The sequence below is a fragment of the Stegodyphus dumicola genome, chromosome 1 (assembly GCF_044657685.1).
Source record: "Stegodyphus dumicola isolate Sdum_Otavi_A_Nest chromosome 1, ASM4465768v1".
Classification (NCBI taxonomy): domain Eukaryota; kingdom Metazoa; phylum Arthropoda; class Arachnida; order Araneae; family Eresidae; genus Stegodyphus; species Stegodyphus dumicola.
In genome coordinates, this window is record NC_140768.1 from 253,476,251 (window position 1) to 253,502,045 (window position 25,795).

The 25,795-nt window shown below is 32.0% G+C and overlaps 1 protein-coding gene and 1 pseudogene across 2 annotated transcripts in view; one reads left to right on the forward strand and one right to left on the reverse strand.

The window, feature by feature from the left end:
• Positions 1–15,090, forward strand: part of LOC118189876 (GPI ethanolamine phosphate transferase 1-like) — a 129,494-nt gene extending 114,404 nt beyond the window's left edge. For both annotated transcript variants that reach the window (XM_085827339.1, XM_085827344.1), the window contains one exon: positions 7,141–15,090. In XM_085827339.1, coding sequence (XP_085683465.1) covers positions 7,141–7,320 — 180 coding nt within the window. In that variant the 3' untranslated portion in view covers positions 7,321–15,090. The remainder of the gene's footprint in view (positions 1–7,140) is intronic.
• Positions 14,087–16,065, reverse strand: LOC118189862 (ADP-ribosylation factor-like protein 8B pseudogene; annotated as a pseudogene).
• Positions 16,066–25,795: the final 9,730 nt, after the last annotated feature.

The window sequence follows — 25,795 nt, forward strand, 5'->3', positions numbered from 1 at the left end:
CATCAGCTCTAGAATTTTTTTAGTTGTTTTTGGCTCCTACACTACTAGAAAGTAGTGAGTGAAACTAATGCATACACAGCAAAAATAATATCAGAAAAAACACTGAGCGAATATTCCATTTGGTAAAATTGGAAAGATGTAACTGAGAGTGAAATGAGAGCTTTTATTAGTGTCATCATAAGTATGGGTCTTGTTGTTTCACCAACTTTTGAATCATACTGGTCTCGAGCATTTCATTTGAAGATGTCATTTTTTAGAAACATTTTTTCACACAAACGTTTTTTCCAAATATTTTTGCCACTACATTTGGAAATAATTTCACCGAACACTGAAAAGATGAGGACAAGGATAGAAATAGTGAGCAACTTTCTGGATTACCTAAACCAAAAGTTTATGGAAAATTATATATCTCGTGAAAATTTGGCAGTTTACAAATCTACAATCTCGTTCAAGGGAAAAATAATCTTTCTCATGTCTAACCCTAAAAAACCAACAAAATGGGGACTTCGAATATATGTTTTAGCAGATTCTAAGACAAATTATTTGTATACATTTGTTCCATATTATGGTAAAATTACAACAGATGGCTTAATAAGATCACATCTTATTTTCACTAGCAGAATTGTGATGCAACTCTATCAAAATTTATGAAATTCGATTCCTGAAGGTAAAGGGTATCATATTTTTACTGACAAATTTTATACGAACCCCACTTTAGGTGCAGAACTTCTAAAACCCAATTGTGTTCTTGCTGGAGCAATTATGACCAATCAAAAAGAATTGCCAGATTTTTTTTTTTAATTAGCTGATAGACATATCGCTTATAGAAAAGAAAAAACATTAGTAACATGGTGTGAAAAAAAAATTAGCTGATAGACATAAAATCGCTTATAGAAAAGAAAAAACATTAGTAACATGGTGTGAAAAGAGTGGTCACAATGTTTAGTGCAAAACAATCTTCTGTTTCACAACCTGTGAGAAAAAGATCAAAGACGACTGAAAATTCTAGTGAAAAAGATATAAACAAACCGACTATCATATTAGATTATAGAGAAAATATATTGACGAGTCTAATCAAAGACTTTCGTGCTCCTACACAAAAAAACCGGCCGATTATCCACAGATGATGCTATCTTACATTTAGATGGAAAGACTCATTTTATTTTTTCTCATAAAAAACACAAGGACAGTATGGTGTGTTCCAACCAGAATGTCAAAGGAGGGAGAAAAAGAAAACATTCTTTTGTGATTCTTGTGATAGGAAACCCGGCCTTCAAAGTATATTTTTTTTTTAAATCCAGGAGAATGTTTTAAAAAATATACTTTGAAAAACTATAAATAATTAAGAAAAATAAATTGGTTAAATATATAAATTTATATTTATTTACTATCCTACTACTTAATATAATTGAAAAAATATCTGTTGCACACTTTGCGTATTTGCAATACAACCTTTTATTGAGACCCTCTTTTTTTACCTATTTGATGAATGGATTAAGGAGTTGTTGGTTAGTAAGAACAAAAACATAGTTAAGTGTGTGGAGTTGAAAATTATATAGAGTGGAAAGGGTTAAATAACAAAACTGTGTTTAAAAAGAATAGATTTCTCACGGAACTCATACTAAAATATGTTAAAGATGGAATCTTCCTGTGTTAATACAAGCAGTGGAGGGATCATTCGATGAAAGGCAAGAGTTTTGGTTTTGAAGCAAATATCATATTTCTTTGGATTTGTTTTCTGATCAATATTAAAAAACGTCCAAGGGAAAATGGGACAATTTAGGAAAGGTAAAATAGGCACAGAAAATGGGTGAACAAACTTGTTTTGGGAACAAAAATTGTTGTATTGTTACCAGCCAGTGTGAAGGTATAGTGTTGTGCAAATAATATTTTTCAGTAAGTTCTGTAAAATGAAGTATTAAAATAATTATCTTTTAATATTTAATGCCAGCATTATATGGAAGTTAAAATTATTATAGAAATTTTTTCTATAATAATTTTAACCTCCATTTCGTGCATAGCGCATGATGGTAGAGCTGGTGTTTAAAGAGGTGACTGTGAGATTCACATTATTTCTTCAGTGATTGTGTGCATGCTTTCTTAGCACATTCACAGCTATATAATTAGGGTAAGAAATCGAAGGGGCAGACTATAGTGTTAGCAGAACAGAAAAACATGAGAAGAATGCATAGATTACAATGTGGGTTCTCAATTAAGAATATTTTTTGTGTATACTGACATTTTAGCAGAATGATTGTGTGCATGCTTATGATTACACTTTATTTCTACTACAGTCAAAGGTCGTTAATCCGGATTCGTCGGGACTTCGGCGATTCCGGATTATCGATTTTTCTGGATTATAGATCATCAGTTTAAATCTGGTAAGATGGCATGCAGAAATTATAAAATTAAAAATATGAAACTGTAATTTATGAAATAAAGAACAATTATGATCTAAAGGGTATCAAAATTTACAAAAAAAAAGCTTAATATTTATTTGTTTACTTTATTAAATATTTCTTTCAATGTAAGTTGTTTAAGTTGCTTCGTTTTTTTATGTGATAATACATTCTCTTTAATTCTATAAACAGACATAATTTCTTGTTCAGTTACAAAGTTCCGCTGTTCAAATCCTATAATTGCTGTATCGAGAATACCGACTAATTTGTCAATCGAAATTTTTTCGTTTTCAATAACCTCTGTCACTTTCTTCGCTATCGGAAGCGAATTATAATGACGAGGAATTTGATTTAAATCATATCAAAGACAGAGTACATCAAGATGAAATACTACATTTAGTAAGGAATTATAAGCCAAATAAAATAAAAACATCTGCCCTGAAGATAAGGATAGTGCTGACAGATCAACTTCCAGTTCATTGCGCCTTGCGGCGTTAAAGATAAACAAAGGATATGCCTTTATCCATTTTTTGCAGCAATTCCACTTTTTCTTTCATGGACTTCGAAACATACTTTCGCTTTGTAGATCCTTTACATATTAGTAAATATATATCAGAAATTCTATTTGACAGAATCGAAAGTTCAAGCTTACTTTTATAAAATTGCTCTAACAGTCTGCAAAAAAAAAAAGCCGAATCCAATTCGAAGGTACGCAATCTGCAACATTAACTGAATTAGATAATTTTAGCTTAGCTTATACCATCCGTTATACATTAAACGCGCATTCGTAAACGTATTTTGCACATGCATATTCGCAGCCGTAAAGGTCTTACGCGCATGCGTCAAAGCGACGCATGTGCAGAAAGTTTGTAGCTTTGAAGTCCGGATTATGGGTGTCCAAATTAACGACTTTTGACTGTAGTAAATTAAAATTTTAGTTTGTAAATTTAACAGTATTATTGGCTGAAAGAGTTTAGTTTCCCTTTTGTCATTATGTAAGTGCATGTGCTGTTGGTGCTACAGAAAAATCATATGAGAGATTAATTTTGAAAAGATTGAGTTGAGAAGGATTTATTATGAGCATATTATCCATAGGATAGATAGGATTAATCAAATTGGAGACTTTAGGGGCTACTTTTAATTACAGTTAGAATTTTTATTTTACACACACTTCTATATGAACATATGTAAATGATGTATAAAATAAAATTATTGCATTTACAAATTTGCTTCCTTTATCTATATTTGAAGGTTTAAAGTGTCAAGCTAAAAATCTGGAATGGAAATTAACATAATAATGACAAAATAAAATGGGGATTCTTCTGTATTGTTTTTCAACCATTATTTATTCATTTATGATATCTAAGTTTCCATTTTAAAAGTCTTTTGAAGATTAATGATAGTAATCAAGGACTTAAAACTACTGGGCATTAAAACTCCAACACTATGAAAGACAAAGGTTAGTGAAACCATGTTCATTTTACAAATATCTTAATACAAGAAAAGTGATTTAAATTTTAAATATGTGCAGAGATTATTAGTTATCATGGGCAGGAATAATTACTGTATAGCTGGGAATACAGTAGAATAGGCTGTGACTGTAGTGCAGGTATTACTGTGTGAAGTTTCAATTTTTGTCAGAGTTAATATGTTGTAGCTACATTGTGCTGGTCTGTATGCAGTCATGGACCAGATGTGTCAACAGGTAAAGATTGAGTAAACATAAAGCAGAAGTGAAATATACTGTCTATCAAAAAAAATGTTTGACATTGTCAGATGAACATGCTATCATACATTATCTTGTCAGTAGATGACTCCACAGAGGCCCTGAAGATATGAAACAATCCTAAAGCTATAACATCTTTGTACTATAATGTTAGCAGGTCAGTATAGCAGATGGATATATAGATGTGAGTAGTTCGTCTCCAGTGACACCTGCTAATGTAACTCCAGGCACTAGGTTATGACAAGGCATAATGTAAAATTTGAACAACTGCTAATTAGGATGCACTACTTATAAGCACAAAAATCGGGATTCATCTGAAATAATGTCATGCTATTCATAAATCTGTGTGCTCATTCAATTCACCATTTTTGTAGTTGTAAATGCCTATGACCATTGATGAATGATGATCTGGCTGTGGTTAAAAATCAACAAAGCAATGGCTACCTTGTAAACAGTCCATGATACTGCAAATAATACCATACCAAAAATAACAAATACTTACTGCTGCACTATACATGCCAGTTCCTTAGCTAGGGTGTATAATATAACCAAACCATACAGGATATTATGTATAAAATGTATTATCCTGGAAACTGGTGTGTCTGTGCCATTGCAATCTGGCATGTTGCTATGTTCTTCCTCTTGGATACGTAGATTCCACATTCATATCACAATTAGATTTCGTTTAAATGTGAGCATGCGTTACATGATGAGGTAATTTGCATTTTTAGGAATTGCACTTTTTTTTTTCCTTTAGTCAAATGTAGACATGCGGTGGTTTGAATTCCTTTTACATGAAATATACTTAAAATTTCTGACTTTAAATGTCAGCATGGTTTGAGATATATCGTTCAAACTAAAAGAGTATTGAAATTTTATATTAAGGAACATGAATCTTATGTCCGAAAGGGCAAAATTAACAAGTCCTTGATAGCTAATTATAGTTGGGAATTTAATTGTAATTTTGACTTTGCGTCTGCAAAAATTATCCAAAAAAACTTCTTCCATTTGTGAATTAGATTTTCTTGAAGCTTTTTACACTCTAAAAGATTTTGCTTGTTTAGTTAATGACTTTTAAGTCCAATCCTATCTTTCCTGATGCTTTTAAAATTCTGTTAATTTAATTTTTTAATTTTTGTTTCTAATTTTGCATACAGATGGTGCTACCTTCCTGTTCGCTTTACTGCAGCAGTACACTGCTCGACATTGAAAATGCAACACCAAGAAAGAGTGGACAGAAATTTGCAAATTTTAGAGTAGACGCACGTCACTGAGTTATACGAATGATGTGAAATGCGCAACTCTCCGACGCACGTGAAGTAAGATACAAGGGAAGGAACGTGCAGAATGGGCAATATTTGTGTCGTTATTTCTGCCAGACGAATTATCAAAGAAAGCTGGTTTTTGTCCCGGAGGATACATGTAATAGGAGAGAATGGCCAGGCCGCCACAACGAAGACTCTTTCGGCAGATAGACGATTTTACAAGGGGTATGGTGATCGGACTGAGAAGGGCACACTTGACCTTATGTCAAATCGCAGCTGATACCCACATGGATGTGAGCACGGTGCATCGGCTATGGCGAACATGGTTGGAACAAGGATATGTGGGAAGAAGGAGGGGTGCAGGTGCAGCCAGAGTGACATCAGCATGCATGGATCGACGCATCCGCCAACAAGCTGTGGCGGTCCCGAAAGTCACTTGTGCCGTGATTCTGCAGATACCCTGGATGTTCCTGTGTCGACCAGAACCATTTCCTATCGATTGGTTGAATGTGGCCTGCACTCATGGCGTCCGTTAAGAAGACTGCCATTGACCCCACAACATAGACGCCAACATTTAGAATGGCACCGGACTGGAGCAATGTGGATGACAGAATTGTGAAACGTCGTGTTCTCAGATAAGTCCACGCTTCTGTTTATCCAGTGACAGTCACCGCATATGTGTGTGGCCTCGATGTGGAGACAGATTGAATCTGGCAGTAACTGTGGAACACCCCACCGCGCGACAACGTGGCATAATGGTTTGGGGCACTATTGCCTACGATTCCAGGTCACCTCTAGTTCATATTCAGGGCACTATGACATGATGACCCAACGATACTTGGATAATGTACTGCGGCTGGTGGCAATCCCCTACCTTCAGGGGCTGCCTAATGCAATTTTTCAGCAGGATAGCACCCGACCACACAGTGCTCACATCTGCCAACATGCTCTGCAAGGTATACAGATGCTTCCCTGGCCACCGTACTCTTCTGACCTGTCACCAATCAAACATGTGTGGGATGTGATTGGACGCTGTTTGCAGACTCTGCCCCTACCTCGTTCAAAAGACAAACTGTGGCAAATGGTTGAAAGGGAAGGGAGAGCCATCCCTCAGGACACCATCCGCACTCTTATTGACTCTATGCCTAGATGTGTTTCTTTGTGCATCGATGTCTGCCGTGGTCCTACATCCTAATGAGCCGACGCCATTCTCACTCTGTATTCTGACTATCATTTTGAAATAAAAATCACTTGCTGTCTCTGTCTTTTTTCCAAATTTCATCACTCTCTGACCACTCCTTCTTGGTGTTGCATTTTCAATGTCGAACAGTATATATAAATAAGACTATTACGCCTGCTGCTTCTCAGTCTTGCAAATTTCTTTGCTTCTGTAGAAAAGGGACCTATTGCCCTTGAAATCGATTAAATTTTTTGTTTAAATCCACACAAGTAAAAGGTAGTTTCTTTGCTGATTTTGAGATACTTAGAACCTTCTAGGCAAGCAAGCAATCGGAAAGCAGGATTCCTATATGAAATACCTATCCTTTGTTCTCCTTTTGTATGCAGATTGTATTATTGGTGACCATGCTAATCATCTGCATGTCCTGCCATAATGTATCTATTGTACAAATTCTCAGAATGCCAAATGCTTTCTTCAGAAGTTTCAGTTTTAATAATCAATTGTATATTTTTAAAAGAATATTTGAAAAGCTATTTTTGTGAATTTAATGGAAAATAATTTTTATTTCAGCATTTCTTTTTCCTGGTAAAAGACAGTGGAAGTTGGCTAGATATAGGAACATCCTTGAGTCACTACATAATCAGCATAACGATTATAATTTTTATAATGCTTTTATATGGTTTGGCATGGTTTCTAACTTCTTTTTCTTTAAATTTTCCTTCTTTTAAAAGGAAAAGACATCTTTTATGATGTTTGTAAATTTGACTGTTTTTAATTTTTCTGGCACAGTATAATAATTCTTTTGTATTACTAATGTGAAGTGAATTTATAATTTTTTTTTTACTTTGTTGCAGAAATATTGTATTTTGTATTTGTTTATCATAATACATGTTTTATTTTCTATTATGATATTTTATCCTAGTCAAAACATTTTGCTTTCTATGTATGACACTTCACTTAGTATTTTTACACTTTTTTTTTAATGTAGTGAGCTTCTTATTTCATGAATTTTATATCAGCAACAAGACTATATTTTGAAATATAAATTTATGATTTCAAAAATTATAAAAATGTATTGTAAAATGCTTGTGAAGTGTTTGTGCTTTATAAAAATGTTCATAAAAGTTAAGTTCATAAAAAGAATATTGATGAATCTCCTATTTTTAAAACTCGCTAATTTATGCAATCTTATGTGTGAAATTAAATGTAATATGCATTTTGTATGTTGGAATGTTAGTATTGTGATTTGATTAGTGCAAGTCGAACAGTTAATATATTGAATTATTTAGCATCTTTGATTTTAATAACTTTAATATTTTTGTGTTTATTTTATTCTTAGTTACATTTCATATTAATATTTTAAGATCATTTGTGAGAATTTGTGCTATTCTTTCATTTCCAGTAAAGCTTTGAATGGAATGAACAAAACTGTGTATATTATAATATTCTTTCTGGAAATAATTTTTACAAAGTTACATATTTAAATACTAAATCAATACCTTACTTTTCTAAATGCATCGAGAAAATCGTTATTCTTGAATGTGTTTTAAAAGGTTTGAAAACTGCATGTTAGGGTAATTAAAGCCTACTTTGGGGGTGGGGGATATTAAACTAGCTGTTTTCAGAAATATTTTGATATTATTGATAAAATTTAAGTAATTTAAAAAACAAAAATCTCTTTCATAGTGACCACCTTTAGTATTTCTGAGAATAAAAATAAATATTGGTGTTCAGCATCATCTCTCTAAGGCAACCACTTACACAGAAGACCTAAGTCAACTAAAACTATAAAGTTGAAAGAAGTCTTGGAGAAGATTTTTTGGATATTTAAATTTGTTGTTGAAATAATTAATTATATTTATGAAATATTTTGATACTGTAGAGGAACTCATTTTCTCCAATAAAATTTTCTGCTTTTACAATAAAAAGCTAGTTTTAGTAAAGCTGCTATTCCACTTCCTGTAAGATAATAAATTTGGGCATGGAGGAGACAATAAATAATTAATATAAATTAGTCTTGCAACAAAATGCTTTTAAAATGCCAAAATTTATATAAACTTCTATAATTTTCATTCCGGTACTTCGAAGATTAGATTTAAACAACTGACATGAATTAAAAACATTAATAATACTAATTTTGTCCAAAAGCATCTTTCGATAGATAAAATATGCATATTCTAGATCAAATATAACATATTTAATATGTGATTGGAATTTCCTCTGTAATATTTTGATGTTGTTTTCCTACTTTCCATAATGTACCTAATTAAAATAGATGAAACAGGTAGTAATTCCATTTGAATTGTTATAATCTTTATCAGATAGTTAATTATTGCTATTTGCTTTGTATCAGAAACCAGATTGTCCTTTTATTTAAGAACATAACTTGTGTTCTAAAATACAGCCTTAAAAAATTTTTATTATTGAGGTTGTCTTTTTGTTGTAATTATTGTTCATGTGTATTAGATTAAGATTTTAAAAAAAAAGCTGTTACTTTGGGAAAAGAAGAGTCATTCAGTTTTTAATAATAATAATAATGCTAAAAGAAATCACTGAACTCTAATTTAATGCTGTGGAAGGTGAACTTCTATTATAAATAGAAGTAAATGATTTAATGCTTAAAAGTAATCTAAATTTCTTTGAACTTGATTTTGAGTATTATATGAAGATTTTCTATATCATTAGGTGCTTTTTAGCTCTAGTCTTGTATTGATCTTGATATAATTGCTTAGTATATTAGAGAAAGATATTTCTTTTCATAACAAGCTTCTTCTTTAAATGTCTGATTCTAGTATCAGTTCTCTGTCAACATATCAGTTTTGTTCAAGGCATAAAGATTATATTAAATGTAATAATTGTAGGGAAATGAATCTTGTGATTAAAAAGTATCAGTTTAAAAGGATATTTATCATATTAAGTTTACTGCACTGTATTTCTTAGATGTTGCATTTAAAAACAATGCGTAGGGTTAATATGTATGCATATCATGTAGTTTTCTTTCTTAACTGTCTGAGTCACATATAAATGTGATTCTGAATAAAATGCGACATATATGCAAAATTTTTTGAAGATACAAGCTGAAATGGAAAAGTTGGTATGTAATTCAACCAATATGTATTGAAATAATTTTATGTAAAATAGTATGTCACATATTTAATAATATTTAAACATTAAAAAAGCACTTTTGCAAGTATTAGCTGTTAAAAATTAATTGCATTTTGGAATACTTGATATAATTTTGTAATTTAGTTTAATATGAAACACTGCTTTCAAATTACTCATTTAAATTGTGATATGCTGTATATGTATATTACAATTCAGTTCAACAATTTTAAAACTTTTAATTCCTTATTATCTGTTATGCTTTCCAAATATTTCTTTCATGAGATTAGACAAGAATTATTTAATAATTTTTAAACTGTATTGATAGCCTGAACTTTATATTATAGCCTAACATTTAGTTATTGTTCTTCATGCATTTGGCTGATAACTGATTAATTACATAAATTGCAGTTAAATAGTTTATGTAAAATCTCATGAAATTCTTCACTTAATGGTTTTTATTTAAGTTCAGTAAACAGTTAAATAATATCAGTTCAATTGCATAATATCAGGTAAAGGTCTACATATATATCTGTTGCTGTCAAGGTATGATATTATGTAACAATGCTCTTCAAGTAATATTTTAAATTGTATAAAATTAGAAGTAAATTTTTATAAAGGAATCTTGACTTAAATTACAAATAAAGAGCAAAAGGTGTAAAATGAGCTCCTGTAGTCAGTATAATAAATAAGATATACTAACAGTAATCTCAAAAACATAATAACAAGTAATAATCAGTATTGCGATAATAAAGGTATTGAAAGGGATTACTGTCAGACCTAATAGCAAAATTCATAAAAATTAACATATCCTACTTCTACAGGTTTGTTTAACTTTTTAGATACTTCCGTATCTGAGAATTGACCTTAATACTTCTCTATTAAGCAACAGGCATTTCTCTCATATCTCAAAATCTGGTTGGTCTTCTATTGTTGGTGTTAAATGATTAGATACTGAATTTGCATGTGCTGATTTTGGCTGACATTAAAGTTATGTTTTCCAAGATTGACAAATGTTGAAACAAAAGATGATAAATATCTAAAGTTCAGATCATAAATGTAAATAATATTGAACCTAAAAACTCTTAAAAATGCAAGGTCTTGTGAAACATTCATAAATTTAAATCGATTCCCATTGTTAATAATATTTGTTCCGTCTAAATTTTTCTTCTGAGGAACGAAAATTTTTTAATCTCATTATATTTTGCTAAAAAATACTTTTTCATAACTATACTTATTACTCTAATATTTCATTTTCAGATAATAATTAGCTTGGCAATGCAAATCGTGGCAAATATTAAATATTTTCATTTATTCAATGTTAAAATAAAGAGAATTGTAACAAACAGTTTTCGCCAGAAATATAAAAATCCCGCTCATTTGCATTTGACAAAAATTGACTAGACTTAAGATTTATGACAACTGCATGTGATAGAAATATTATTAAATAACCATAAATGTAAGTAAGTGACATAACATTATGAAATTAAATAATCATATTACAATGAAAGAATCATTCAAGATGGAAAGAAATACTATACTGATGGGAGTGAACTGACCCAATTCTCATTTTTTGCTTAAGCACTTATAGTAGGTTCCTTACTTCTTTATAACAGCTTTTATTTATGATTTTTTGAGAGCAGTTATGATTATGGGCCCTGTTTTTAAATGCCAAGTTGGCATCAGAATTATCGTGAATTTCATGTTTACTTTTCACATAGAGTTTGTGGCTGTCATGTTGCTTTTAGTATGGCATCAGAAGCATTTTCTTCTCCCAAGAACTTTTTATTACATGCACTTCGCAAGGTAAAATTGATGATGCTGATTAATGGAACTGTGCCTCATTGATTTTTGTTCCAACACTTAGCAGTCTTTCAACATTTTGTGTTGTAATTTGCTGTTGTTGGATAAGCAAAATGTAATTTATGGTTCACAGTAAAATGTTTCTAATCTGTTTTTTCCAGTTCCTCTATTTTGTTTGCTCATCAACAGTCTGAATAACGCCTTGATCCCTCTTGTACAGGGTGGACGATTTTTGCCATGAGTGAGATTGCCTCTCTATTTGGAACCTGAGTGAGAAAGAATTTGCCATTTTCTGCAAATATCCAGTATTGTGGACGAATTAGATGTAGAATTCTACTAGAATTAGATGTAGAATTCCTGCTAGTTTCATTTTTCCCCCTGTACAAGCTGATTTTCATTTCTATCCACAATTATCTCTGGGCTACTTATTTGCTTTTTGGTTATCAAATTAGATGTAGAAAATAAACCTTTTTCATAAAACTGTTCCAGTTAATAATTGTTCTTTCATAAAGGCTGAGTTGCTTCCATCACAGTGTGGTGCCAGTTCCTCTGCCCAACAGTAAATAAATTGCTGTACTTTTACAAATGTTATTCTGAAACCATTGACCCAGTTGTTAAAATGTATGCTTTTTCTTTCACTTACATCTCTTTTTCATCTTGCATGCTAAATGCTTTCACTGATATGAAGTTTTATTTATTGGCCATTTTTGCATATTCAAATGCAAGGGTAAAATGCATCTTTTCTGAAAGAATGATATGGCATCTTCCTCTCTTCTTGGTAAATCAAACATTTTTATTCTTTTATTTATTTTTTTCCTGAAAAGAAATTATACATGCAATATTCAGAGCTCTTCACATGCAGCAGAATTGTTAGTAATCAGGAATTGTTAACATTTATATGAAACAGAAAGTATATATGGGATTTACTGAGTTCTTCTCATCACAAGCAAACTCTAACTGATTGTCATTAGAACCGCTAACCATTTGAAGATGGTTTGTATTAGTGATTTCTTGATAATTTTCGCACTATTAACTAAATGAGGTGCCATAATAATAAGAAAGTACCCTAATCTCATTTTTTCTTAAGCATCTTAAAGTATACTTTTAGCAGTTTCCTTACTTCTATATACCCCCCAACTACTTACTTCTTATTTGAGTTAATATTTTCAAAGTTGTACAAAGGTCAGCCTAGTTCTGACAAGATTTAACCTTTTGTTTAAGATTAAAATTATCATAAACTAATTTTCTTGCTGCTATGTAGGATTAAGATTATCTTCCTTAGATTCTTCTTGAGTAGTTTGGTTTTGAAATTCCAGATCAGATGTAAGTTTCTGCCAGTGATTTCCATAAAAATTCCCTCTTAGCATCTCTAAATTGCACAAAATTCCCTTTTCTACATAAAACAGTCAACATAAATGTGATATAATGTTATTCAAGGAAACATTAGTCAAAGTACTTGGTCTTATATTAAATGTATGTAGTTTTTAAAAGTTTTGCATGATAAAATTGGCTTGAAGTTTAATTAAAGCATAGCATTATTAGTAATATATTTTTACAGTTTGAGAAACTTAGGTTTATATATATATATATATATATGTATGTATACCAATTTTATATGATGTGATAATTTTTATTTAAAGCAATACATCAATAACAACAGTAAAATTAGATGAAATGCAACATTAGATTAAAGTTAGTCTGTTTTCCAGAAAGCAAAAATATTCTGCACTATTTTCTCTTCCATTTACTAACAAGATCATAATCCAGTAGAACCTTCTTTATTTATATATGTGATGTTGCATATTTAAATTGATTTACTGCAGAAATTATGTTTTATAATTAGGAAAAGAATCACCATTTTATAAAACAACTTCAATTATATAGGATAACTGAATTAGAGTGAACATGTGATACAGCTTTGGTTTATTTTATTAAAGTATATTTTTGCATTTAATGCAGACGTTTTTACAGAATCAAAGGAAATATAATTGTATAAAAACTGAGGTACTATTTAATTTTGTTAACGTATAATTTAGTTTTTTATGAAAAATGAAATTTTAAAAAATAGCACAGTAATTGCAAACACAGTATTTTTAGTTGATGCAAAAGTAAGAATAATCAATATCTTGTCTTATTTGAGATTTAGTGTAGGTAAAAAACCATTAGTGAATATTGAATATAATAATTGCTATATATTAATTACTTGTTAATGAATATTGAAAATGTAAGCTATATGGATAAGAGTAAGATAGCTCTGATGGCATCCTGGAGGTAACATTAGTTTGATTATTTATCCAGTTTTATCTGCAAAGTATTTGCATTTTCTGCTTTATTTTAAAATTTCTTTGATTAATATTTTATAGGATCTCATTTCCCATTTATGTTTTCTACCCCTTCAAGTGATTTATTTGCAGATTGTAGTAAAAGTTCTGTTGTGCTATAAAAATAACTAGTTTAATATCACAAAAATACTACTTATTTTGAGAATAATATAAAGTATTTGCATATTAATAGACATAATAAACTATAAGAACAGAGAGTCATAGTAATTTATTCAATAACATTTGGATCTGCCTTTTGTTGTGACAGAAATAGCCCTTGTATTAGGATGTTTTTATGCAGAAAATGTAGTACAGTGAATCTGCACTAAACTTTTATGTGATTTTTGCAAGACAACTGTAAAATTCTTTGTAACAATGTGAGATGGTCTGCTTTTTTAACAGGGCATATTTTCTTTAGTTTGCAGACTTTGCAGTACTTTGATAGGGGAGAGACTTCCTTATTAAAGTACTGCAGAGGATGGCAGCCCATTTCATGGAGTCCACAATCAAATTCACTTATGTTGCTGCCTTTACTCTTTATTTCATTATTGAAATTATTTTTATCGTATAGAGATGTATTATGCAGACAACATTATTTTCAGCTTTGTTTGTGGTGTAATGATACCTTTGATTGATATTAATTCTCAAAATGTATGTAATAATTTGTCCTTTCATTTTATTATTAAGCATTATAAACTTGAAAAGTTCTTTCATTCATTTAATTACGAAAAGAAAAGGTTTAGTTTAAAATTTATTTGCTATTGCTTCATGTTAAGTTATGTGTAAATCAATATCTACTGTATTTACTAGAACATGAGACCCTCTATATTTACTATTACTCTGAAAGTTGATAGGCTCTTCAGGTATTTTGATAAATGAAATTTCAGAATAAGAGAAAGAAGTTTAATTATTGTACTATGTAGAATAATTACTCTATTTAAATGCTAAATAAATTCTCTTTCCCAGAATTAATGAAAGACAAAATAAATATTTACTTATATTTATTCCATAAAATTTATTCTAAAATGTCGAGAACATCTTATTTTTTAATAATTATTCTGTGAATCATAATATACATTTTATTCTGTGACATCAAACTATGTCTTCCAAAATTAGTTCAATGAGTTTAAGGCAGTAAATATGCACAATTTTTATAGACTCTTATTTTATTCTGTATTGTGAGAATTTGTAATACTAGTCTTTAACCTTATCCTATATTTAAGTATTGTTTTATTATTTAATAGCAAAATATTTTGTATCTTGGAAATGTTAAATAAAATTTGCTTGTATGTTACTTTGAGTTATGTTGAATTTCATGATGCAGTGTCTTAAATTAGAAATATTTGGACTTACAGATATTTTCCTGATGAGTAAATAAAAATAGATACATTGCAAAGCCAGAATGAGATTAATGTCATAATGCAAGCATTGCTGAATGACATACAAAGTACTTTTAAGAATTCAAAATGGAATTATTCTCTCTGTGAACTGCAATGTAAAAATTTCAAACTATGCTTCTTTTTATTAATTTGTTTTTATTATCATAGTGATTTGGAATGCTTTATTAACCACTGAAGAGTAATATCGATATTTTTTTCAGCTTTGCATGATATCATATAGCAACAAACTTCTCTCTTATCTATTTTTTGTAGCTTCATTTTATCTATCAGTAATATATGACTAACGGCCTGAGGCAAGTCGATCTTATTACCCAGAACCAAAAGAGGAATGTTTGCCAATTGCGGTTTTAATAGAAGTTCATGAAGCTCTTGTTTTGACTCGTTGAAGTCTGTGCTTGCAGCATCTACCATATAAATAATAGCATTAACTCCTCTACAATATCTTTCCCACATTCCTCGAAATCGACGTTCTCCACCAAGGTCCCAAACCTTGATGCATATTTTACCTTTTTTTATTTTTCTCATGTTAAATCCAACTGTTGGTATGGTATCTTCATTGTAATTATTTGCTATCAGATTAACGAAAGTTGTTTTGCCGGCTTGCTGTAGACCTAATATTACTATTTCCATCTCTTGACTCCAAAACAGACTTCTGATCCAATCAAGGAATCTGTGGATCAAATGCAGCATTATTTTCTTAAATTCGAAATAGCTACCTTTTTGATATGTAAAATATTTTTTATAAAGTACTAAATTTTGCTTTTTCTATTTAATTAATTTATCTCGTGGAATTGAGAAATATAAGTGTTTCTTAAATTGGTTTTATTTTTTCCTTTGGCAACATGATTTTATTTGGAAGCAAAGTTCCGTTTTTTCCTTGGCAGAAAAGATATTGATATAATTGAAAGGTAATGGAACACTATCCGCATCCTAAATAAATATTTAAAATTGCCACTGAATATTTTTTGCTCAACGAAATTTTGGTATTTCCTGGCCATTTACTTTCCCGGTTTTAACATGTGGCCGTGTGTTTAGCGTATTTTCGAGTAAACACCCAGTCCACGCATGCACGTACTATACATGTGTTTGAGTCATGTAAATTTCTATAATACAAAATTTTCATCATTACTGTAAAATACTTCACTTTTCACTATTATTTTTTTTAATAGAACAGTACTTAAGAGCAATAAAATTAAGCATTTCTACCACTTCATAAAGTCTCCATAACTTTTCATGGTGTCCGCGAAAACGTCGCGGAGAAAACAACGCAAGGCGAAAACGTCGTGGTACAAAACATCGTGGGAGAAAAGAAAGCCTAGAGAAAACATTGTGGTACAAAATATCGTGATAAAAAATAAAATACCTACAAATCATCCCATGACGATAACGTCGCACACATACGTTATTCAGGATTTAAGAGCTGTAAATGCATTTTCGCATAATGATTTGACAGTGCAAAACGGAAAGAGAGATATTTTTATTTTCATGTTTCATATATTTGAATGAACTAATAAATTGTTACTGAAAAAGTAAGAAGAAAACTTAAGCATTTAAAATTTGGAAATAAATAGAAAATTAATGCAACTTGTAGCATTTAATAGTATTTTAACTTTACATAATTAATTTACAAAGTTCGTTAATAAATTTATCTTTTTTATACAGTTTTACTTATATTTTTTCATGAAACATACAGCCTAAAAATGTTTATAAAAAGGAAGATAAATAACTGCATAAGTTATCTCTATAAAAACTGCTTAGTTATCAAATTACTTTTCTTCACGTTTGTTAATCTGATATTGTTTTAATGAAAATTATATCTTGTTTTACTTCCGTTTATTCTTAAAGTGTCGTTAACACATCTTGCGCTTCCAAATCTTATGCGAATATGCATTTACAACTTTTAAACCCTGAAAAATGCATGTGTACGATATTATCGTCATGCGAAGATTGGTAGGTTCTTTATTTTTACCACGATATTTTCGATGGCTATGTTTATAAATGCGAAGTTTTGGGGTGGCTTGGCAAATGCGGTCAAGAGCAGGAGACTGACGTTAATTACAGAAGGGAAAAGTAAACGGCTGTGTCAGGAATCATAAGGGGAGATATATATATATATTTTTTAAGTGTTTTTAGGTCTCATTCAGTATCAGTATATCATTAACGTAATTAATGAAAGCTATTTGAAACCAAAATAGGATTTGCATTAGTAAATTACAGTTAAGAATAATGGCCCCATTGTTCTGATTATTACTGGAATAATTTAAAGATTAAATCCGATAGTATCTTAAGATTTTTTTGCAGTTGGAAAAACAAGAATATAACTCATTTTGATTCACCTTTCTTTTCTTTATGAATGACGAATATCTGTTTGCCATACACGTGATCAAATAGGGAATAAGTGTTTAATCCGTAAGATTATAAGTATTGATTAACATTTCCTTTAACTACTTCTAATTGAGGCTTTCTAAGAGCAACCCTCTTAATTTTGACTCGCAGCTTTTAATTTTAGACTAAAATATGAGCATAGAATCTACCTTTAAACAATGGGATTATTTTTTTAAACTCTGTGGCATGAGAGTGCCTAGTAATAATAGTTTTAGCGTTGCTAAGAATCATTTTCTGGATTCTCATATTGATTTTTTTCCAAAAAATATTAAAAGCTGCAATTGACGAGTATGAGCAATGCATAATACATACGTATATAACGTAAGCATACCATAAAGAAAAATGAACCCGCAACAAAAGCTGATCTACTGCTATTGAACTCTAAATAGGGGTTTATCAGAGGGAAAATGGCAATTAAAATTCCATTTAATTGATTTTAATTATTTATTTACTGTATCGATTTATTACTTATTGTAATGGATTGGAATATTTAAATATGAATTAGCTGAATATTTAAGAAAAATATTATGACTGCGAGAATAAGAAAAAAAACATTTTTTGAATATTTACTTTCTTATAGAATGCAGATGAATTCATTTTTACTCAACGAAAATCAAAATTTAGTAGCTAATTAATCTGTCCTGTATCGAGCACTTTAGTTCAGTGATCCGTATTAATGTGCGCTTTAAAAAAAAAAATTAAATGCTTCAAGAATAATTAGAAAAGGGCATAATTCTCTTCTTACCCTTAAATTCTTCAATAAAAAAACTGCATTTTCAGCTATAACCAAGTGAAATAATTTTCTAAATATAATTCAAAGCATGAAAAATAAGGTACATAAACAGCTTGGAAATGGAACCAGCATTGACATTCTCTTTAAGAAATATGGTGAAGCTTAACAAAAAGTCTACGAAGTGAAGTAATTCCTTAGAATATTTTCTAACTCTTTATGATTAAATTGCACTAATTGAAGTTAGATGTTTAAACGACCCCCACATTTTCTCAAGACCAGGAGCAAGATTATCCCTTTCTTTTCAGCCCCCCCCCCTGTGAAAAAAGGGGTTCTAAATTTACGACCTGACCGCATATGAGGGTATTTCAGTTTTTGAACCGCTTTCTTTTCTCCCACGATGTTTTGCACCACAACATTTTCGCCTGCGTTGTTTTCTCAGCGATGTTTTCGGCTGTAATCCTTTTCATGGGGGAGGGGAGAGCGAGTAATCAAGTTATCCAAACTTTGCATTCTTTTATTCAGCATTTGAATTGATTAAGATAGGACTTTTCTCCAAGGATTTATTTTATTATCATCGAGTACCTCATAACACATTTCCTGCTACACTGCTCTTAAAAACGAAAGGTTACTGAAAACGCAATTGATACGTACTTAAAAATAATTTAAAACAGTTAGATTATTTAATAAAGTTACCGTATTTGCTAGTTGATTAACTTAATGCTAAATATAAATTCAGATTTATTGAAATTTAAAATTATCTCCCTTATTTTGCAACAACGGTTTTTAATATAAGGTATGTTCCTTCCTAACAGAAACACAAGCTCCACATATTGATTTCATAGAATTTACCAATTGTTCATAAGTCTTGTGGAATCGCACGCCATTCTTCCGAAAGTGCACTTTTCAGATCGTGGAGGATGCGGGGAAATATTTGACATGCTTTTCATTTCGGCAGCCTAAGGCATATCATGCATGCTAAATCGAATTCAAGCCTAGTGAGTAAGCTGGCCAATCTATTCGAGTGGTATCTTCTGTTTCCAATTATTCCGACTCTAGAAACGTTCGATGCGAATGAACATTGTTTTCCGTTAACAAAAGCATTTGGGCCAGCAATAGTCCTAGATAACTTTACATGGAAGTTTCAAGACATCATCCACATATTCTGTGACCAGTTATAGGACCGATATCAAAGATATGCAGTTCGGTATGGCCATTTTTGATGATTCCATCCCAAACCATGAAAGCACTTCCATGGAAACTATATTCCATGAACAAGGGAAGACAAGTTGCATCTTTCTCGCTCCTCCTATCTAGACTATAGCACTTATCAATAAATGACCTTCTTCTTGGCTGCATGAAAAGATACCTTAAACGGGTCTCTTTAGAAGATAAAATGAGTAGGAGCCTATCATTTGATTTTTCTGATTTAAAGTCCAACCTTAGCAGCAGTATGAAGCTTTAAAATCAACTCTCCTACACTTGCACATTTTTTTGAGCACAGGAAACGGTCTTCGGTTACGGTTATAGTTCTTAGCTGCCCTCGGCTAGACTACCTGTTAGCTGATGAATTGCTTAAAAAGTGGTTCCAAACTCTTGGTGTGACACTTTGTGAGTATGAGACAGGTTCCCTTAGAAAGTCGTCCACGAAACTGTCCTTAGGCAGACAAATACTGCTAAACAGTCGAATTCCAACATGCATCCACTGCGCAATACGTTAGTCGTTTAATGTGCGTATTTTATGCTCTTACGTATGCTTTGAATTTCAGTTCTGCGTTTAGCAGCAGATAGCTAACATAATCATTACACCATTGAATATTGGTTAAAAACTGAATCAGCGAGAATATTTTTTCAGTTTGACAAGCAGAGCATATAACTTCTCCATATTTAATATTAGTTAATAACCTGTTATTGTGTACTCACGTTAAGCTGAACCCCAAGATGCTTCTGCTCATGTGCGGGAGGGGGAGTTCTGCAGGAAGGGTATTCTTTTTTGCCGAGATGCGTCAGTTTATTTCATGTTTTTAGTAAGATCTTTCTGCAGTCTCTCGTTTCAATTCGTATTCTTCCGATTAATTTTCAGCATGCAAAATCTCCATCAGCAAATCTACTAATAAACTTTATTTCAAAGAAACTCACGATATCATCCTCATTCAAAAGCCCTATTGCATCAACGGAGTTCATGAAAGTTATTGTATTTCCAAGTTCATGAAATATTTTTCTCAGAACTCCTCAGCACGTTTATAAAAACTCAGTTTTCTGCATTAATAATTGCTTGTCGTCAAATCAGCATTAAAAGACATTATTAGATTAATACCATTTCATCTTTCGAAATTCCTAATTTATTCTACATGGGGTAGAGCTCAGGCACCCAGGTGTAGCAAACGCCGTTTCACAGAGGAGGTCCTAATACTAAATAGTAATGGTGATAAATTATTACTAAATTTTACTGATCCCTTGTAGAGCATCTAGAAGAAAACTGACGCGATTTAAATTCTATTCTGTACCTAATTCTGCAAAGTAATACCATTTTATCGCGGGAAAGTGAAACTTAATTAAATGTTCCACTCAGTTTTTTCCCAAGAAATGGTGCTGGAAATTGGCTCATTTTAAATGTGTATTAAATATATAACTCAGTCTTTTTCCCAAGAAATGGTGCTGGGTATCCAGAATGAGAAAAAGTTAGGTTTATTGTAAGATGATCGGCACTTTGTATATGAAAACTTTTGTTTCTATATCGAGAAAAAGAAAGGAATAAGTATGCCCCATTGTATCAACTCATTACTTCTTTATTCTCTGAACAGTGAAAAAATTGACATTTACGGTATTTATTGACCATTTTCGTATTTGTGGTATGTTACGAACCTAGCGACACAATTTTACAGCTGGTAGTTGGGAATTATTTGTGCACAACAAAACTAGTGTCGCCATCTCTCGGCATTACTTAATAGTAATTCTGCTGTCTGCTACAAATCAAAGATCTTTTTACATATTGCGATTCGGGATTCATCTCAATTTCAACGAGACTGCACAATGCACACGATTTATAGACTCATTTTTGTGGATTTTTATTCATTCGGAAGAAATATGCAATTTTTGCATGGATGTTTACTATTCAATTATGTTTCATTACGTTGCAAAAATAACTTCGGCTCTTTCTCTCATTCATATATTTTCATAAATTTTTACAGTATTGGACATTTAGCACTCTTCCATATGAATATGTAAGAGTGTATTGGTGGGAATCTGGGAGATGTGGGTGTATTCGAATAACCCAATACACAGATATGAGACTTCTTGTGATATCTTTTGCCGAATCGAATCTGAATTAGAACCGGTTTTTCGATTTCTACAGCGAAAATATGTGGAGTAGATACCCAAGTAATCCAAACCATTCTATGAGTTATTCATATCAGGAACTCTGTGCTACAGAGTTGATTTAGTGTGTACACTGTTGATTTAGTGTGTACACTGTGTACACTGATTTAGTGTGTTGGACTACAGAGTTGTGCTACAGAGTTTATTGAGATTTGAGAATTGAGAACAGCTATAGCTTGTTCTCAGTTTTGTTAGAAATTCCATTTCTCATGAGAACGAGGCAGAACTGTCATGACACATCTTAAAGCAGTAGTATCATATATGAGAATTAGCGATTTCTCTAATTTAAGCACGTAACTGTAACTGAATTTCTGAACAAAAAAATGTTAAGGACTTCAAAAATATAATAAAATCATTTTTCGTTTAGCAAAAGCATAAGATTCACCACTTATTTCCAGTAAACTGCCTTGATATAGTATTTATATGCGTTGTTACAGTGTTGAGAAACATGTAGCTGTTCAAGAGCAAACTAAATGCCGTGATCAGTGGAACTCAAAATATTTGTTTCATGAACATGGGAACATCTATCCTGCCAAAACCATTATAAAAATAAATTTATCTTACCATGTTAACATAATAGGAAAGGGCTTCTTATAATTAAGCCTACATTTAGCGAAATTGTTCGTAAAAAACAAATGATTGTGATTGAAAGGAACTAGTCAAACCAAATTCTCAAAATCTGATTTTAATATATTTTGGTGTTTCCTAAACCAGCATGTTAGTTTAAAATGATTTAAAAATCAAAGAGGATGATGAAATCTTAAATACCTTTGACTTTATACAAGTTATAACAAGGTATTGGTATCAAGTATTATTTAAAAAGGTACGAGAAAAACCCGAGGGCTAAATATTTAGCTAATGGATATGAAACTATTCTTAAGTTACAAACAATACGCTGATGCTAATTTTGTGAATACTGAGGACAGGCATAAGTTTAAAACACAATTAGCTAGTATATAATTAACAAATTTTCTAATGGGTTTGAAAAATATGAAAAGCTTCAACACAAGTTTTAATTTAAGAAATTAAGAAGCTTTATCTCTAAAGTACAGCAGTACCTTAAAGCTTTTTCATTTAAGAAGATAAATACAGTATTCAAGACCGGCACTAACCCTTTTGCTGCCAGGTACAATGTCTCCTATTCCTAGATTCCATCGCCCAGCGCCTCCCGAATTCTTTAAATTTTACCGCCCTGTGTGGCTGCACTAGCTCTGGCGACGGCCCTGAAGCTGTATGAGTTAAGGCTTCCACTCAGAAACACTTTCTCAGATCCATTTGTGTATTAAATTTTATCCATTTATTATTGATCACTCTGATAACTTGAGAGATAAGAATGGATAATGCTAAGCCGCCAATACTACGATAGGCTACAGAAGTTTTAAGAAAATCTTTAGACAACTCTCAATATAGTCCAGATTTCGCAGTCTGAGATTTTTGAGGTTTTTCAACACTTACGAAAAAGTTAATAGGAAGGTATAATGTTTTGCGTTTCTAAATCAGGTGGTGGTTCAGTGGTTCACAAAATTTTAACACTTTTACATTTTTAACAATACCGTATTTATGCGAATCTAATGCGCATCCCCATTTTAAAACTTTAAATAATAAAAAAATTGTTTGTCGGCGAATGTAATGCGCATCAATGATATGAGGAATTTATTGAATCTTATTTTATACAACAATGGATTTGTATATAAACAATCAATTAATGGTATGATAATTTTATTTAAATTTAGATACCATATTTTATACAACAATGGATTTATACATAAAGTAGCAGAACATAGAATTAACCTATTAGTGGGCTATTGTCATGTGAAACAATCATTGTTAATTAGCACTACCGTATATACGGTACCTATCGTAAAATATGAACATGAAATAAATCGTAACATTTCTATCTAGCTAACAGTTTCTACAATCAGTGATTAATAGTAAACGTCTTTATTCACTAATGTTTTCATCACTGGAATCCTCGCAGCTCTCTTCGTCAGAAGCAGATTCATTTCTTCTTTCCTCATCATCGTCATCGTCATCCTCGGCGTTCCAGAGCACGTCATCGTCACTGCCATTCAATGAATTTGCAATGCAGCATTTCTTGAAAGATTTCACTATCATTGGTGCTTCGATGCTTTTCCAGGCAGCAGAAACCCAGTGTGCAACAATGTGCGGTGCAGCACGCTTAATTTTTCCTGTCGGGGTCAATACACGGTTTGGCTCACAAAACCATTTTTCGTACTCCGCCTTAACGTACCCCTTAAAAGGTTTATTTATACTAACGTCCAGGGGTTGTAACACAGACGTCATCCCTCCAGGAATGATAACAAGATCACTGCCTAAACTGTGCATCTTCTTTTTTACGTCGTCGGTGAGATGACCACGAAATGCGTCCAGACAAAGCATTGATGGTGGATTAGAGAGCCCACCGGGACGGCGTTTCCATACATTTCGGAGCCAATCAAGCATTAATGATTCCGTCATCCACCCCTTCTCTTGGTTTCGAATCAGGACATCATCTGGGAACAGCTTTTCATTCTTAGGGGTTTTAGGGCATGTTTTCCGTTTGAAGATTAAGAAAGGGGGAAGTTTGCACCCGTCTGTTGTTATTGCCAGCATCACTGTTACGCGTTGTTTTTCACATCCCGAAGTTTTGATGATAACTTCCTTAGTTCCCTTCTCCGTAATGGTGTAATTACGAGGCATATCAAACCAAATCGCCGTCTCGTCAGCGTTACCAATTTGCCCCATTGAAAAATTCTTTTCCTTCCGAAGTGTGATGACACACCGCTGAAATGTTAGTAGTTTTCCCTCAAAATCTGCAGGAAGCTTATGGCATATTGTTGTACGGCGTCTTAGAGATAAACCCATCCGCTTCATAAACCGATCCACCCATCCACGGCTAGTCTTAAACTCTTGTTTCGGTATTCCAAGAACTTCAGCCTCCTCTTTTGCTTTATTTCTTATGGTGTCACTAGTCACAGGTTGTCCATTCTTCCTCCTTTCCCGTACAAATTCCAAAACTTTTTCTTCAATTTTAGGGTGTCTTCCTTTGCGAGGGCCAGTGAATTTCTTTCTACTAGCTTTAGTTGCAAACAGTGCCAATTTCTGTTGCCGCCACAAGCGAACATTGCTCTCAGCTACGTTGAACTCTCTCCCTGCCTTTCTATTGTCATTTTTTTTTCAGCATAAAGAATTACTTTACGTTTGAAAGTAGCGTCATATGACATTCTTCTCTGTTTGCCCTCCATTTCGTGACTACGTACTCTGCAGTTTGTATCCTCTATGCAATAATGTGTCAACGATAAATGTAACGGTAAATGTAGTCGAGAAATTTGGTTGACGTCATCGGCGAACTTTGCACTCGAATCTAATGCGCACCCCAATTTTGAATACTACATTTGGCCAAAAACGATGCGCATTAGATTCGCGTAAATACAGTATTTTAATTCACTATATGTACAGAGCGTACTCTTAGGCCGCCGCCTTCAACATAAGCAAACTTTATTCAGTCACAACAGTGCGAGCATCAGCGCCCTCTAGCCTTTTTTCCTTTCAAATTATTTAACTCTCCCCACCTGAACTCTGTTGAGAGTTCATCTTTCAATAGTATATTCTAGAATATTTAATTAATATTTCGACAATCAATCGTAGAGAAATGGTTAAATATAACAAACATAATTATAATTATAAATTTTGCAAAACGTTAATTGATACCTGTCAGCGAAGGGAGAATCAAACCTAAATATACAAACATTAGTTAAGTTCCATATTATATAACAATTGTATAGGCCTTTTTTAAGGTACCAGTAGGTGTTTTAATTATACAAGATCTTATTTTACCATCTCTGCCTGGCATTAATTCCAAAATTTTACCTATTGTCCAGAGATTTCTGGGATGTTTAACTGAGATGCGTTAGAATGTGGATGACAAATATTGGCAGATCTCAGATTAAAAAGACACTCCGTTTTCCAACGCTTCCAAAAATGATTTAACTGACTGACTGGTTAGGTATCTCGTGCGGTTTCTCCGGCTCAATCAATTTATTGCCACATGGGCTATCACGTTAGACTGTGAGTATATTAAACCCGTAGGTAATGAGGAGGTAGGT